Source organism: Meleagris gallopavo, chromosome 1 (assembly GCF_905368555.1).
Source record: "Meleagris gallopavo chromosome 1, MGAL_WU_HG_1.1, whole genome shotgun sequence".
Taxonomy (NCBI): Eukaryota; Metazoa; Chordata; class Aves; order Galliformes; family Phasianidae; genus Meleagris; species Meleagris gallopavo.
Genome location: NC_139404.1, coordinates 65,908,622 through 65,927,283, shown reverse-complemented (window position 1 = coordinate 65,927,283; position 18,662 = coordinate 65,908,622). Strand labels below are relative to the sequence as shown.

Sequence of the window (18,662 nt, the reverse complement as noted above, 5' to 3'; positions counted from 1 at the left end):
AAGATAAGGTGTACGAACACAGAATCTTCCCATCTGTGTGAAGACATGATGACCTTAATTTTCCAAGCTACAACCGAAGACAGCCAATTATTTTTACCAATACTAATTGGTACATTGGGTGCTGGACTCAGTGATCCTTGTAGGTCTCGTCAAACTCAGCATATTCTGTGATTCTAATTCACTACATCATTTCTCAGTTATTCATTGCAGGGACTCTCAAAAAAGTACATAATGGATTTAATCCTTGCAACTACACTGAGATTTTACAGCCAGCATTTGGAGAAAGCTTGATGAGGCTACAAGAAAGTAATTGCCATGTTTAATACAGTGCTTTAAAATGCTTGCGTGTATACATACATGTATTGCTAGTATTCAAACTGCATTTTACATACATTACACATAAAATAATGAAAAATGGAACATGGAACAAGGCCACACACACAGACATACTGTGGTGCTAGTGCCAGGGAAGCAGTTCTCAGCTTTCTATCCAGCCATTCCCTTATTCCTACCACGGTGCCATTCCCTCAGGTATTGCTTGTGATGCTGACACATTCATGGAGCTTCTGGCACCAAGCCAGAGTAGAGATGTCATCCATACCAAAATACTGTTTACTTCCTGTTTGAGTTACTTTATTGTAGACATGTTTGCTGTGCAGTAACAGGAAACCTACTACAAGCTTAATTTTCTCTTTAGCGTATCAACTTCGCACCAGATGGCCAAATAATCTCAAAATTTTTATTTCAAATGAACTGAGGGGTGACTTGGATAGGAGTAAGAAGTCACTGGAAAGAAAAGTTGCTTAAGGCAGCAGTGCAGCCAAAAGAATCAGAGAGAGAACTGCGTTGTAACACAACAGTGATCCAGCAGTGCTCTTCACAGATGAATACCAGTGGATCTCTGTTTTGTAAAGGCAGCAATAAAGATCTCTCAAGCACTAGCAGAATGCAAATACGGAGGACTAACAGCATTTGTCCAAGTTGAGTTTGAAAGAGAGAGGAATTACAATAAGAGCAGTGCTTGACTGCACGTGTGAAAACACAGGCTAATTTTTGCCTGCTGAGAGAGGCAGTACACATTTCTAGGCAGAAGTACACAGAAAGATAGCTGTGTCATACAGTTAACACCTGCAATCAACAGGGATCCTGTGAACTGCTAAAAATATATTTATATTAAACAACACATGTACACATTTTCCATGGCTGGTGTACTTTCCCCGGAAAAAAAGTAAGTTAAGACAATTCTTCTAACAAAATCTCTTCTGATTTCTAATTCAGTTTATTAAGTAACAGACTAACACATATTTGATTAAAAAAGCTGACAAGACATCCAGTTAAATAAGCTGCTTATAACACGCCTTAGCAGTACCCATATGCTCAAATAATCTTAGCTAAGATTCAAAAGAGCTTAGTATACTTTCAACACATGGCAATATAACACACAAATCAATTTTGCTCTTTGCTTAGGTGCTGCCCTAAAGAATCCACGTAACTACAATGCATTGTGTACATGTGGAACAGTGAAACAGACAAAAAGTTCTTCTGAGTGCCAAAGACATGTTGAGCTAAATGTCTCCCCCCACCTTTTTTATTCATTCTAAGTATCTGAAAGAGGGCAAGTGCAACAAAAAACAAATCCAACATAAAATTATCAGAAAGACAACAGAAGCAATTTTGTGTGTGTCAATTAATAGTCTGCATGCTTTGCTACGTATCGATCATCTTAGAATTAATAACAGATTCAACATGTTTCCACCTCATTTTATGGTATTTCTTCAACTTGGCAGTATACAGGTCTTATCAAAATAATTGGCAAATAATTCAAATTCCAGATATATGTTAACTGTGCTGATTTTACATTTTTAATTGTTTTTAAGAAGCTTCCTGAATAAATAGTAGATAAGTCATGAAACGTCTAAAACATTAGGAGAAAAAGGTAAGAGAGAGAAATGGATCTTTTTGAAGGTATTTTTTTCCTCCAAGCAACAGCATTAAAAGCAAAGCTATGGATTTAAAAGAGAAATTACATCTGAAATCTATGAACATGCAAAATATAAATTAAGCCAAAGTATACCTGATAAATGCTTTAAAACAAATGAGAAAAACTAAAAAATATACAAAATTCCTGCATAAGCAAGATTCCAAAGAAATCTGAAGAAACCTCACAAAGAAAATCCAAAGATTAGAAATGATTGCTTAGAAATTTTCAATACAAAAAAAACAAAAAACAAGAACAAAAACCAAAAAACTATAAAGAGTCACACAACGTTGTAGAACATACCCGCCTTCTACAGAACCTATGAGGCGATCCTCTCTTAGCAATGGACAACACAAGAAATGAGAAAAGAATCATCCACTTGACTCAAAATAGCAGCTATTCACTTCTATTTCACAGACACACCTGATTTTGTTTTCAACAACTTACACAGGTTCTACAGGTATACAGATTTGTAATTATAATCATTTATTTTTTTCCCCCAGATAGCAGAATATTCCATATTTCTTCTCTCAAGACATCTCGTTAATAACACAGCATTTTAATCATACCAGAATATATTGTAAACATACTGCAAAGACCTCATAAACATCTTTAAACAATCGAAAGGAATTTAAAACACTGTTTTTATTTTGCTCTATATTCAGTATGGATTGGTAGCATATAAACAAATTGAATTTTTGGTCTTACAGAGGTTCCTCCAAAACTTGTAAACCCCTTTTACTGTTTGGGAACTGAATTGTTGAAGTTATCATCTTACAAATGCTACATGCACATCATTTCATGTAGAACAAACAAGTTCTGAAGTACTATGCAACAACTCTATTTTCTTCCAAATATCAGTTTTCTCAATTAATTATGGGACTTTCACCTTGTCTGAAGTTATTTCAATCTTTCTGACTTTGGCTTCTACAAAAATTCAACCAAATATGTGACAGCAGAGTACTAAATAGACACATACATCTAAAACTTAGACACCAAACAGCAGTAAGTTATGCTGTACCTGTTTTGTAATATCCACTGTAATCACTTGCATGTAAGCACTAACGTGCACACACTACACTTACTTCCACTACTCTTACGGCTTTAATAATATATTAAAAAAACTCACCTGAATTCTAATTATTCAATGTCTATTAAATATTCAATATCTATAGTAAACTTTCAGACAAAAAGATGCATCTTTTAAAACAGACAGTAACAGGAAACTTACTACAAGCTTAATTTTCTCTTTAGTATATCAGAAATATAAGTATAAAATGCCTTACCCTTTGTTCCAGAGCTGACTGAGTCTGCTGCCTTAAGAGAGTTTTAAATGGCCCCCCTTCTTTTCCAGCACTCCCACTGCCCATTCCTAAAGAGTACCAGTACAAATGACATTTAAAAGATAAATAAAAACATATTATCATTTGCAATCAAACGTCAATTTAAAAATATGTGAAGCTGTGATTGAAAACCATACAAACTATTCCCTTAAATTTCCACCAAAAAAAATGCTGAGCATTTAAGCACTTGAGTTTTGCGAGTGGGGCAGGGTATGAAGGTGATGGATTTTTAAGTTTATTTTTAAAATTCCTAGCAGTGTTTTTAATCACTATAGATTTGGATAAAAATTTCCTGACATGTCTTTGAAGATCTGGGTTTGCAATTCTTTTGTATGACACAAAGCTTTAATTTCAGTATAGAACCACAGAATGGTTTGGGTTGGAAGGGACCTCAAGGATCATCAAGCTCCAACCCCCCTGCCACAGGCAGGGTCACCAACCTCTACATTTTATAGTAGAACAGACATATAGATCTCCCTGCTGTGCCTTCCACAGAAAGATTCAGCATCATTAGAGTTTCAGAGTCCTTACCTAAAAAGGGCTGCAATGTTACCATTAACATCATTGAACAATTCTGCTGCATTTCTTTATAATAAGCTATACTTCTCTACTTGCATTATTGGTTTAAAAAAAAAACAAAAAGAAAAAAAGAAAGAAAAAAACCTGCCTCCCAGATTTTCAGCATAACCAAATCACCTTTCCTAACCACTGGGAAGTGACTGCACACTATTTCAGCAGTAGCTGTACATTGCATGAGTGAAACTGAGAATTGCAAAGCTAACACAAATCATTTGAACTGAAACATATGGTAGCGATATTTTTTTAATATAAACACCGTGAGATATTCACTCATTTGATTCAATCAGATAAATTCAGCAATACTGCCCAGAATTTCAAACTGCTCCACTTATCTGATTACTACATTTTCATACACATAACCTGCAGATCATCTGTAAATGAAGAATAACAAATAAATTATATTTTTGCATATCATGGCTAATTGTTAGTTTTTTTTGCATATTGCACTTCCACCCCAGCCCCTAACTAGGGAACTTCTCTGAAGAGCTCTAAAATTTATCAGATACATAAACATCTTTGCCATCAAGGATCTGTTGTCAAGGAACAACATGTTATGCGGTTAACTAAGCGCTGCGAGATGCAGGTTATATGTGTAACTATAGCATTCGCTATAAAAAGGTAAAAAATAAGCACATACCAAGATTGTGTTTTTCCTACAATAAACACAATACTGGTGAATCACATTTTCTTGGTAATATTTCATGCCTAAAAATACGCTATCGCTGGTACTTATTGTCTCTAGAACCATCAGAGCTAACTGGACACTGCAATAAAATGCACCTACATTCAGGAAAGCACTAAGAAAAAGGATAAAGAACAAAAAGACATGTCAGGAGCAAGATGAAGTACAAACACACTACAGTGCAAACGCTTATGAGTGAAGGCAAGATTCTCTTACAGTAATTCTAACTAATTAAAACACTTGCTAGGTACCTTTCTCTTGTTGTTAAGCATCAAATAAACATGAATGAGGTCGTACGTATATATCGAAGTGTAGTTACTTCTTCTAAGAAAATACAGGGAGATCTAGAAATGCTGATCTTGATATACATAAACTTCATTACTAACATTGTCAAAAAATAACCAGGCTCTCATTGCCATTTAATTACATATACTGTAAGTATATACTATATATATTACATGTACTATAAAAAGACTATAACTACTAACAAATATTTTTAGCTGTTCTTGGATAAGGAAACAATAAGATAAGTATCTGTATAGTCCCATTAAACAAGTTTTAATTGCTTTTAACTATTTGGCGTTGATCTAAATATCATTGTCAGGGACTATACAATATTAAATACAGACAAACATAGCATCAACACTGGACAAAAAAAAAAAAACAAACTAATTAAAACAGATTCTACAGAAAAAAAAAGGCACTAATATCAACTGAATAATTTAAATGCATGCCGATGGAATGGAAAAAAGTGCAGTACAAATAAAAAGTCTGTACGGACTTTGCTCAAGGCGCATTAAAGAGCAGAGTTGCTAGCCATCTGATAGCCATAATTCCAAAAATTATGAATGAATTAATGAGCAAGTACTTGTTCCATGCAAAACAGAGGAACAACAAGCTGAAGTGAATGAGAAGGGGGAAAAAAAGTCTATTAATTTAGTCCAGTTACCAAAGAAAATTGGGAGGGGAAACGAGGAAGTTCTTTAGCGTGAATTACATGCTTCAAATCCTCTATGGCGTGAAATTCTGAAGCTGTTACAAGCTTCTAGGGCACAGCTGAGAGATGGTATGGACAGTCATGTAGCCAGCAGTTTTCAGAGGCTAACAAAAACACTGGGTTATAGAAGGCTGTGTGTTAAATGTCCCTGCATCAAATAGCAACAACATTTGCTTAAAATGTTTAAAAGGCCATAATAGATTGATCCTACCAGAAGCAGCCAGAAGCAGCTCTTCAGTGAAAGAAACACTTTTCCTCAGAACAACTGGGCTGACATGGCTAGAGTGTAGAGGGTAAAGGCTAGACCCCGAGAGGAGGAGACAGGACTTTTTAAGATGTGGGGAATCACATGAGAGTGTAGGGGAGCTGGGAAACAGGAAAATCCTAGGTCCCTGTGGGGAAAGTGCTGTGGAGGAAAGTAATAGAGACAAAAAGATGTAGATTCAGAAGATGACTAAAGAAACAGAAAAAAGAAAACAAAATGAAGCATTTTTTTCCTCCAAATGAACCCACACTCACTGCTGAGCTATTCCTCAACATACAAAGAAATGGAAGGACAGTACAGCTACACAATATGAATGAGAAGCACGTTATCAAAAAACATGAACTGATCAACTTTATTTTTAAATTACCTCGTCTTATTAAAAAGCCTTGATAATCTAACATTTCTTTTAAATTGTATACAAAATTTGATAGGTGTTATGAAATAAAAGCTAAATAAGAAGTTACTTTGATCACTTCGGTAAAAAGTTCTTTGGAATCTTATATCCTGTTGAATTCTAAGGTCCCACCAAGAAAAGAAGTTCCCACCTTTTCAATTTCCTCCAAATATCACATCAAATAATATGCAATGCTTTTTGTCAGCCTAATATTCCTATTAATTTGCAGCAGCATAAAATAGATCACTATGCACAGAAGAAACCCAGTTTCAAACCAAAACAAGTCTTCCCAGATCTGAAAAAGTTTTTCTTCTATTTAGAGCATATACAGAGCAGAATATATAATGCAACCACAGCTGTATTTTCTCTAAGGTATTAGCATAGCAGTCTCCTGATTTTGCAGCTACTGGAAACTGGACACTTAAGCAGATCCGAGTTTCCATCTCCCCTGTTTAATTATTCATACTGTGAAATTGTGGTATCTGCACTCTTTTTCCAGGTCAGTCTCCATCTCAAGCATGTGAACATACCAGCTACCTGACTGAGAAATAAAAGACTATCATGTATTGCAGAAAAATGAGGAAATGCTGCTATCTCAAATTTTATGTTTAACAGGTTGTGTCAAGACAACAACGGATATTGTTTTAGTACTAACTTCTCTAGCTTGAAAAGGAAAAATACAGGTCCTAACACATACTGTGTATTGTTAGAAGCAACATAATGAATTCAGTACATCATGGAAACATACTTTGTATTTTATTTTGTATTGTCTTTTAGGTAAAACAAATTACTGAACGATGTTGTTCTTCAAGCTACTGAGATTCAAAATTTAGTATGTAACATCTAGATAGTGAATTTTTAAATGCATTTGGCAAATTTTCTTAAGACACGATTCAGCAGCAGAGTTAAAAGCTGAGAAAAAGTGCTAGCAAGCAAAAGCACACCCACTGTTAGATTTGATGCTAAAAAGACAGGTGGAACATAGGTCTGCTTGCTCTACATACTTCAGAATTCCTAAAAGGTGGCAATTATACAACCTGGTTTAATTATAAATAAATGAATCAAAAGAGAGGAACCATCCAACTACGTAACATTGCCAGTAACCAAGTTAAGGCTGCTGCTTCAAAAACTTGGTGAATTCACAGCGAGTTGCCACCTTCATAAATTCAGAATAACCACTTCCATTACATTTTAATCCTTTACACCACACGGTCCTTACCATGAAAATCTGATCAAAACAAACATATTTTCAAATATTCCACAAAACAAACACAATAGTCATCATTTACACAAAAGGACCACAAAATAAAGTGGTAATGTGGGCTTTTTGGCTTTGTTTGTTTTCGTTGTCATTTCTTTGGGTTTTTTGTTTGTTTGTTTCTTTGTTTTGGCTGGTTGGGTTTGTTTTTTTTTAAGCAGGGTGGAAATGACAGAACTAAGACAGCTCCCATAACTGGAACATTTTTCAACAGAAATTTGGAGAGTAAACTAGGTAAAACATTTAATACAAGTGCATGTGAATGCAATATTACATTTAGCTCCTTGGGAAAATTCTTGAAAGGATGGGATGCTATCAGATAAAGCTGAATCAACTATTTTAACATACTTAAAAAACTGTCATGATTAAATGGAAACAAGAACGTTCTGAGCTCCAAATACCACAATTTAAAACACCATTTAAAAAAAAAAAAAAAAAAAAAAAAAAAAACCAAGCTTTTATAAACAATTCCGCAACATTTTTAGCACTATGCTGGTAAAACTCAGGGCACTGGCCACACAATAATAAACAATGTAATTCTTTGAGCTGTGCTGACATTGTTACTGCCATGATTGCAACCACAGACTAAGAAAAAAAAGAAGGGAAGACTCAAACAAAGCTGAAGAAACTTTGATAGAACAACGAAGGAAGAAAAATGCTTTTAGATGATGACTGCAGTATTATTTAGGTTACAATCAACAAGTAGACTGTGTATGTAATTCCTGTATGCCAAGAAAATTTAATAGGCAGTAGCTGCACGATTTCTAATATGGCATTTTCAAGAGGGAGTTAAATAGACACAGAGATATGTATACAACAGTACACCTACAGCACAATACATAATGCTAGAAAATTACAGCTTTGGTAAGAAAACTGCCTGTTAACATTATGGTGAGAAACGAACTCCCATGATCTGTATGTAACATGAAATGGAGGAAATAAGAAAAAGGCGATTACTTCGGACGCCCTTAATGCTCTGCAATATTTTATTTAGGACTGAACCCAGTTGTGTTAAAAATGTAATTCTAACGTTATCCACCTTAGCGGAAACATAAGGCAGGATTTAAATTTTCAGCCTACAGAAATTCTTTCAAGCACAAAAAAAAGTGCTATCTGAAGTCTCCAATTTCAACATAATTTTGATAACTTAAATGTCAAAAAGCAAAAAGAGGTTGAATGAAAATATAAAAAGAGAAACACAAATTAAACAAAAAGTGGGTGGAAGCGCCTTACCAGTTTTGGGTGTCAAACTCAAATCTGTGTCAGAAGAAGAGGACTGTCGACTGTAGGACTTGGAAGGTGAAAAGGAATAGGTTTGGTTTTTCAGAGGGGTGGAGGGTCCTGATGAATGAGTATTGGGATTGGGATCTTCATTGAAGGGAATCCTGCCAGAAGAAGGTGGAAAGACATTCAGTAATCCTGTGCCAAAGGACCTGGCTGACAGCAGCATGATCCAAACACCAGGATGGGGTTGGGGCAGGGCCAGCAGCTATTCCTTAGGTGCGAGACTGGGGATGAGGCCAAAGGCAAATGCTGTTTAACCACTCAGCACTCTACAGATAGATGCTGATAATCTACAATGAAACAATTAAGCCAAATGAAAGGCATGGGATGGGACCAAAAGAAAAAAAAATATATATATATATGCAAAAGAAAAAATTGAAAACAGTTCATGGCTTAAAAATCTAGTCATATACACAACATTTGAGTTAGTTTAATGAAGAAAAATGATTTCAAGTTATATTTGTGTTTATACATATCCATACATTTATGTATATACACACATATACATTTTAAGAAGAAAAAAAAAATAATGTTTCCTTATCCTATAGCATCAACAGCATGCCACAGCTAAAAACAGAGCAAAGAGGAGTATCTTTATGGGAACAGCTATATTGACAAACAGTTCACTTATGCACAGATCGACTTACCTGCTCTCCAAAGTTGTCTCTTCCACAAATGGCACATACCCCTTCATATAACCATTTTAAAACCAAAGTATTATATCTGAATTATGCCTGAAAGCAATTATTAACTCCAATCAAAACATGGTTTCCCCTAAGGACTGTAACACAGCAAACGTTACTCAGATTTATCAACTTATTTTTACTTAATTTCTTAGAAAATAAATTTATTAAAGAGAAACAAAGAGTGTGGCTTTGTGGAAGAGACTGATGCACTTTCAAGAAACTATTGCCTTTGTTTCAGGAGCTGCACAGAGTTCTTCACTGACAACAGAAGGTTTCTCCACGAGAAAATGAGGGAGAAAAGATGGGTGGTACCTGCCTACACTGCCTGCCTGCCTGCACTTTGCGACCACTGTGCCTTGTGGCCTGCCTCTCCCCAGCTCTTGAGTCTGAGCAGTCTCGTACCAGTGTAGATGAGAGTGGGAACAGACACAGAGAAGTTCTGAGTAAGTCGTGAGCCAGTAGCAGTGTGAATTGGGCTGTTGTGAGTCGAGCGGCATCCATGGCTTGGCGGATGAACCAGCGGAGACCTGAGAGAATTTGCAGCCAAGGTGGAAGAAAAGAAAACAATACATACAAACAGGTTGCAAAGTTATGTTATAAATGATTTCAGGGAAGTTTAGCTAGAGGAGATCTCTTATTTTAAGCAGACTAAGAATTTTAATTCCTAGCATGCAAGAGTCCAGATGAAATAAAGAGAGAAAGGAACAGCTTAAGCACTAGCTTATGATTATAAATTGATTTTTTGGCAACAGTGCATCAAGTTAGTAGAGCCAATAATAAGAAGCATTAGTTGACTTTGCTGGCTTTGAGAAACAGTCTCACTTTTTAGACTGAGGGACAACAATTCTGTCAACATTCACTACCAAGCTGCTAAACATGGATTATTTGGGGGATGAAATTTCTATCTTTCACTCCAGAGTTATCTACGAAAGCCTTTTAAGTTGGTGGTTGCCAGGTCCAAGCTTTTTTGTTTGTTTTAAATCATCACTGTTATTTCATGCTGCAGTGTATCCAGAAGCTCTTTCGATGGCAAAGTTTTAAAACAAAGACAAGTTAAACAAGCTATTATTTGAAACAGAAAACTACTTCTGAGAAGCCAGAGCACATTGCTTCCTAGAAAATGTCTGATTTTTAGTGCAATAACATAACAGTAAGTTAATAAAGACATCTGGGAACATTATGGAAGTAGTACACTTCGTAGTGCTGATTTTTCCTTCTACAAATTGGCTGACACTTTCAAACAGAAAGTCACTAATTTATCCAAGCAAAAATTAGAGACTGCAAGTATTTCCCTACTAACTTCTCTGCACATTAAAAATTTGCGGGCACACTGCCTTTAACGCTGCAGTAGAATTTACTGGTTTCTGTTATATTTCTCCCATCATAAACAATATCCTCTGCAAGTACACTTTAGCCCTACCTGTTCTGCAACAATAAAAAGCAAAGGACACAAGAAAAGATGAGCCTATCTAGGGTCACTCTCTAAACCGCTGACTGAACTGTGCAAACCCTTCTATGATCAGCACAACTACTCAAACTTGACTGTACTCCAATTAGAACATCTTAAATACAAGGCATATCATTAAGTCTTCACAGAACCATTTGTTGCACAAACACAGTCACTGCAAACTAATTATTCATTGGGAAATTTGTGAATCCCAGACCAAGAATAATACTTCTGCTAGCAATATAAATACAAAAAAAAGCCATAATAGCACCCCAGCTTCTAAAGAAATAACATAAGTAAGCCACATCATTTTAAAACTGTAGAATATAAAACTGAATTCCAGACAAAAATAAAAAAAAACAAAAACAACTGCAAAAGAAAACAGATTCTGGAGGGGGAAAGGGGGGAAAATAACACCTATTATGTAAAACTGAATGACTATGAAAAGAAATGAAGTTTGCTCCCCTAAAAGCTAGTAATTCATACTTACTCCTTCATTTCTTTGGATGGAGAGTTACATGCAGGTAAAAATGCTGATGTGCTACTTAATTTATCCAACGTGCAGGCTGTTCCTATGGCTCGTACTACCAGTCCAGATTCTCCCTCCAAATCAAAACACTGCAAATAACCAACAACAGCATTTCCTCTCATTTCAAGGACTTTCAAGCCAATCTTCCTTTGCAGCTCACCTACAACACAAAAGGTGAAAAGCTCATAGGTAATTGCAGTGAACTTTTCCTATTTTTTTTTGTGGGTTTTTTCCTCTCTGATTTTGGAACTTTTGATCAAAAAAAACGGGTAATAGTTCTAATTTTATATAATTACGTTCAGCACAACCTCTTCTTCCTATAACACAAAGTGATATTTCATTAGTTTTCACTCTTTTCCCCTAAATCTATTCTAATTGCAACTATAGCTTGTTATTTTGTAATTTATTTATTTACTTTAAATTCTCATGAGCTATTCTCTTTTTTGTTTATTCAGAGACAGAGAAAGGGATGATCAAGATTATAGACACTCCTTCATACAGTTCAATCTAATGCAACATCTTTGAAACCCATGTGAAAATCTATTACTTTTGTACTCACAAACACTCAAAACCTATTTAACTTCATTTAATCTTATTCATGCTTTTAGTTCTTTTTAAATTGATATTACTTTACTTGGTAACCTCATCTAAAAAACAACATATGACATAAATTAAGCAAAACATAATTCCAAATACACTACTACTGCAAACCAAGAACTGCACACAAAGACTGAAAATCTCTGTTACTGTAAGTATGACTCATCACACATGATGTCAATTCTGACTGCAGAAGTAAGGAGCCATGCTCAGAAAAGTTACAGAATTCCTCAGGATTCTTCAGACACAAATCAATGATTGCATTATGAAGCACTGCATTATATGGCATAAAAGAGTGTTACTATGAGGCCTCTTTGGTACCTTTCCCCTTAGTCACTGCCATGAGTGAGAACAGTAATAAAACACAGCAGCACTTCCACATGCGCTCTTTTACATATTTTCAACTTTTATGTAAGAAAAGGGATTTACAAACATTAATCCTGTAAAATGGCATACCAGAGGAATTAAAGCTTTTTTAAATCATATTTTTCATAATTCATGTCAGTTATGGCAATATTGTTCCACATACTCCCACGGTATCTACTGGCTCTCTTAGTGAAGATACTGAGTATCACCTCCATATTCTGTTTAGGTTGCCCCTTTTACTAAACATCGCCATACATTTGCAAAACAAAATTAACTTTTTCTTCTAGGATCTGCCCTGAAACTGGTTGTATCTACAAGATACCTGATAACATTAAGAGCCTATTAGAGAACTGAAGCCACTACCTACTGTTCTAATGATTATTTTTTCAACATTTCACTGTACTCCTTACACCTCCAGTACTGGTTGTCTCTTCTCTTAGTGTACAAGTCCTCCAGTCTCTAGTGCAGGACTCATTTGTTTTGCTCCACTGTCACAGAGATGGGGACCTTGGCTCACAAGCGGTATTCATAAATGTTTATAATACAAGACAGACAGACAGAAAGACAATCTATGACGGTAACTGATACTGTGGAGATATAAATTGGAATTCCAGTGACTAGTCTGTCCAGAAATTGTAAGCATATCCTGAAGAGTTGCAAGGCAATACAGAAGCATTCCTCAAAATGGGAGACAATCTTGACTTAGAAAAGATGATGAATAAGGTATGTATCAGTACATTATGTCTGAGATCATGCCTACAGACACATACTTCAATGAAGCGCAAAGAGGGCAGTTTATGCTATCTTTATCAGACTCAAAGTATCACTAATACTCTTCATATGGGTGAAGAACATCTTCAAGGGAGTTCCATTTCTTTTTTAGCCTTGCTAAAAACAACCAGTAAGTCACGTAGCAGTATGGCATCACCAACAGGGGTGGGATGGACTTTCTGTCACACTAGTCATCAGTTAGAACAACAGAACCTTCTGAAACATGAGATAATGTGAACTGAAAAAATAAACAGTTAATACCAAAAATTATAACACAACCTTGTCTGAAAACTAAGTCACTAATTTGAATGGTGACTTCTTTTACAAAGCAGAGCAATAACCATTGCAGTCTGCATATTTAATACCTGACATCAGAGAAATGAGTCTTTGTCTAGCCTCATTTGACGCTCTTGGTGTACGTATTCGGTCTATCCATTGGTATTCTGGGTCTTCATTAACTACCAGTTCTTCCACAAATCCATGAATTATTACTGCTCTGTAACATTTCGGAATAGATGTAGCTGTTGAAGAAATATAAAAAGATGCAAGGTATGAATCTACGAGAAATGAATTCAAAGACTAATAGAAAATTACATCTAGACACTGATGTGATACCAGAATGTAATCCACGCTTTTTTTTTCCTGTTAAGCTCCATTCCTGTATCAGATAGATTCATCTGTTAAAACATGGACACACCAAAGCAATTTTGTTCTGAGAAATGCTGTAAGGCCAGTAATTGCCCAGTGTACTGATTACAATGTTTCTAAAACATGTACCATTCTGAAACTTTTTGACTTTTTACCTCTTTAACAGAATATTCACTCAAAGTAACATAATGATCAGAAAGATGGGAGGAAAGGGGAAGCTATCTACACTGCTTTGAAATATATATGAAAGAAAAAAATTAAAAAAGAAGCAAACATATTTTCTGCATTTGCTACTGCTGTCAACATAATCCACAGTGGGTTTACGCAATGAATTGGTAAGTGGAGGGAAACAGAGTCAGTAAAGAAAGAAGGAAAAAAAACCTTTGGTTTTCCTTCTTTTCCTCTACTTACTGCAAAAAAACTTTACTCCACACGATGACTGCCTGAATCTGTTTAAATCATTGAAGAGATCTACTTTCACCACCACATTAATCTCCCCACGTATACCTATCAAAAAGAAAACATGAAATGGTATTAAAAAACAATACAGAACTAGCTATTCTGTAATCTCTCTACTTAGTAACTGACGCAACTTCTATTATCATTGGGATAGTATTTCCTCAAAGAATGTAATACAATCCTAATAGAACTGCTTGGTTCAACTGACTGCTAACGTGTCAGTTCTAGCCTGGGCCAGAGGAGCAGGATGGCATCTCCTTGCCTTCAACTGTGCCATAGAGATGCCCTTTCATAGGAAGCTGCTAGTTCTGCCCAGCCTTTAAGGCTGAAGCCACACAAGCAACAATCATCAAATACCTGCTGCACCAAACAGGATTTTAGAAGGGTAGTACTGGGAAAAGAGAAGCCATCAGCCGCCTGCTATTGCAGTGGGCCCAGCTGCAGGGAGCAAGTGCTGCTTGTTCCCTTGAGCTGCTACCATCGGTGCTGGCAGGGCAAGAAATCAAGTAGGTAAGTTCTGTGATACTGTCCTAGGACACGCTCAGCACAAAAAGGTAGGACTACTTTGGATTATAGATACCTCAAAACTAATCCCATTCACATCAAGTTTTTTTGTGTTGTTCAGAGCATTTTACATTTTCTCCTTCAAATAGTAGCAAGATTATGGTAAAGCTCAAGTCAATACAATGAGAAAAGTTACAGCTCTTCTGAGAACCAGAAAGCAGGTAATGTAAAATATTTTGTGAATAAATATATAAAATAAGGTACTACAGATTAGGTAAAGCTTAATCTTTTGACTACAACTAAATCTTATTAATAGGGCTGGATTTCTTCAGAACACAGCTGTTCCTTTTTAGATTTTTCTGCTCCTATTTTGAGCTTACTCCTTTTCCTGCACCCACTAACTAAATCCTTTCACATCACGTTATTATGGATTCTGACATATTGAGGGCTAAACTTCTTGATGAATCTGATCTCTAGTGACTTCAGAAGCATTCAGGACAGAAATATCCAACTCAGAAAAATCATCAGATTCACAGACTGACAGACATTATTGCAGTAAAGTCACCCACAGTTATCTTCCCAAATTCCAACAGAAAGAAGCCTACATTTACTGTATCAGGAAGTGCATCAAACTCACACATTTTCACAAATAATCAGGCTAGGGAGCAAGAAAAAAATTTAAACAAATATAGATAAATGTCTGTTTTCTTTTAAGAAAGCATTAATTAATGTTTGCCAAGCATTGAGATAATTAGAATCTATTGCTACAAGCATGAAATTAATTTTTGTTTTATCTAAGTAGAAAAAAGAGCTGTGAAAAACCAACAGAACTAGAAAATACAGGGAAGTCTAATTCTCCGACGTACAAGTTGCACACATCCTGAGACAAGAGTTCAAAAGAAAGCATCCAATAAGAAAATGGGAGTAGAATTTTAAAAAAATCAAAACATGCAATATTTTCTAAGACACTTTTTCACTATAGCTGTTAGAAATGCAGTAAGAAAAATAATTATCACTGGTTATGATGACCATCCAATAAATACTACTAATGCTTTTCCGCCAATTAAATATAATTAGGTTTTAAAATACTTAAGTCATTTAATTCCCACTGTATAATAAACTATGACAGTATTAATACCCACACATATGTTCTGCAGTAAGGTATTCAAGAAGACAGCTTGCTGTAAATGGACCTTAATTTTCTGGGATGGATGCTCTGCCTCCTTAAAATCTAAGGCAAAAGTATCATTAATTTAATTTTCTCATATACCCTCAAGATACTCTGAAGAACTCTACCTAGGACTGCTGGCAGGGAAATGGACTTTCACCCTGCCTTTTATGTTTGTCATATCCTGCCCCATCATCTCAAATGAAGCTTATCCAGCACCCCAGGAAGGCACATCCTAAGTAACTTCAGCAAAAATACATTCTTTTAGTAAACACAAAATAATTGAATAAGTATGTTTTAGGGTTTTTTTTTTCTTTTAACTGATTTTTCCAGTAACTATTTCCAGCAACTATTTTAAATAGTATGAGAAGATGTTTTCCACTTGTCACAAATTTTATGAAAGGCATTCTGCCAAGCCAATTCTGGCACAGTAGTTGAGACTTTCTTATGTCAGAATTATAAGACATCTTTCATATATGATCACTGCTGCTAATAAACATGAAAAGTCCCAGAAGTATTTTGTCACTGATTTTAGACAGCATTCTTAACTTACTGAAGAGCTGATAAAAGCACCAAAACTGGAGCTTTCCAGCTCCTGAGGCTAAAATTATTACACATTTCTGAGGACTGCTTACAGAAAGCAACAATGCAAAACAACGAAATTAGCAAACCTTACCGTGGATGGTATCATAAATTGGAAACCATCCTGAAATAACTGTAGCTGCTTCACTATAGAGCAAAGGATCAATATCAATGTATACTTTGCCAATAGCATCATTGGCACTGTAGGTATCATGATCAAGAACTGTGATCTGGAGAGGCTCATCTTGTAGCTCTTCATCATCTACCTAGAAACAAATATTGACATGGAATTTGAATACTTCAAAAAAAAAAAAAAGAAAGAAAGAAAAAAAAAGTAGGGGAACACTGCTGGAAAAACAAGCACAGTAAGAGGTGAGTCAGTTATGTACAGAGACATGACACAGATAAATCTAATTTCTACTTCCTGGATCTAAACAATGCATTATTTTTACTTTGCCCTTCATCGAATGCTGAAAACCTGAAACGAGAGTTATCACTGGGAGAAGTACAGAAAAAAAAGATTACACTGATTGCATAGTTTAAAATTCCACATTATTTTAAGTCATAATATTTACCCATCTCCATAATTTATATTTATATAACTTTTCATAATAAAACGTGAAAACTTAACATAAAGAGTCTCAGAGGACTGTGACACCCTGAAGTTATGCTCTCCCATTTCAACACTGATCAGAGGCTTAGAAAGAATACAAGATACTTTATACAACTCACAGCAAAAATTAAGTAATTTCAGACACGTGCTTTCCTAAATGAATGCAATAATCCATCTTCAGACACACTGGCTACTTTTTTAGGAGATATGAGATTCTCCTACTTTTTGTGATGAACACCACAAAGTAAGGATCAGTCCTGCTAAACATAATGGAAAGACTCATGTAAGTGTTTGCAGAATTACACACACACACACTTACAATCTCTCAAGCAGTTAGTGTTTTTCTACTCTTTGAAATGTGGAATTCTGATTTTTTTTTTTTCAATGTTATTTTTTGGTTCTTTCCTTTTCCAAATCCATTTTTCCATGCAAAAAGACAGAATTTTAAGACTTCCGTTACTGTCAAAAAAAGCTCTTTCTGAACTAAGAGAGTTAACCCTCCGTAAGTTCAGCTACTTTTTTCCACCTCCCAAAAGAAAAAAAAAAGACCCAAGGAACTGAAAAAATTTAATTAAAAAAAAAAGAGACAGAACTAAGAGAATAGAGTGAACTTCAACATCATGGTTCTGCTTTCTTAATAAACACAGACTGCAATTATGAGCTGTACTTCTGCAAGCATTTCACATCAATTAATAAGTTGCCTAAGCTTACTGGTTCATACCTGCTCTAAAATCACTCTACTGTCACTCACTCCACGTACACATATTCAAACATGTTTATACTGAGATATTATCTTAGAACACTATAAACAAATCAATACTACACATCCAAATATTTTAACAATTACTTAATTCTACACACCATTACACAATTTATTTTTTTAAGGGTAACAAAATGGCAGTAACAAAAAATAAATATGTAAACAGTAGTTCATGGCACAATCTCAAAGGACACCTATGGTATTACTGTATTCAGTTCATTAAAATGAACTAATCAGATCCTTGAAAGGAACAAGCAATTATGGGAGAACGCCAAGCGTCCTCATTATTACATAAGGAAATGAGAAAGAAAGCATCAGGCAACTGCTGTGCAAACACTTCATTTTTTAATTTTCTTACATAATTTCTCTGTTTCCTTTCTCAAGTGCATTACTTTCTCTAGCCAAAGTAACAGTCTGAGTACCAGCTAACTTTCCTTACTCAAAATTACTCTTAGAAAGAAAAAGGAGCAATGCACTGATACCTGAAAGCCTGTTGGATAAAGCTTCTACCTCTGTCATAACACTTGAGTCGGATCCCATCTGCCAAGTTCTTCTCTTTATAAAGAATCTTAAAACAAAAAGCCAACGAGATACCATTGGCAAATACGGTTTGACCATAAATAGATTTACTGAATGGCTTCATATGCATTTAAACAGAATTACCTTCACTGCCCAAAACATTTTTCTGCCTAAAGTGATATTATTTCATCAAAGGTATCCATGCAGACTCAGGTAAACTCTTAGTAAATACT

The 18,662-nt window shown here is 35.3% G+C and overlaps 1 protein-coding gene across 11 annotated transcripts in view; it reads right to left on the bottom strand.

Moving 5' to 3' along the window:
• The window catches only part of C2CD5 (C2 calcium dependent domain containing 5), a 65,426-nt gene that overhangs the window by 42,257 nt on the left and 4,507 nt on the right, over window positions 1-18,662 (bottom strand). For 8 of the 11 annotated variants that reach the window (XR_014885228.1, XR_014885229.1, XR_014885233.1 and 5 more), the window contains exons 3-9: window positions 16,632-16,803; window positions 14,236-14,331; window positions 13,542-13,697; window positions 11,404-11,602; window positions 8,730-8,881; window positions 5,791-5,985; window positions 3,265-3,350 (exon numbers count right to left, since the gene is read on the bottom strand). Coding sequence is in view for 8 of the 11 variants with exons in the window: in XM_085231597.1 (XP_085087723.1) it covers window positions 3,265-3,350; window positions 5,791-5,985; window positions 8,730-8,881; window positions 11,404-11,602; window positions 13,542-13,697; window positions 14,236-14,331; window positions 16,632-16,803 (1,056 nt within the window). In the remaining 3 variants the exon portion in view is untranslated. The remainder of the gene's footprint in view (window positions 1-3,264; window positions 3,351-5,790; window positions 5,986-8,729; window positions 8,882-11,403; window positions 11,603-13,541; window positions 13,698-14,235; window positions 14,332-16,631; window positions 16,804-18,662) is intronic. The other 3 variants (XM_085231630.1, XM_085231634.1, XM_085231643.1) reach the window with 1 other exon arrangement.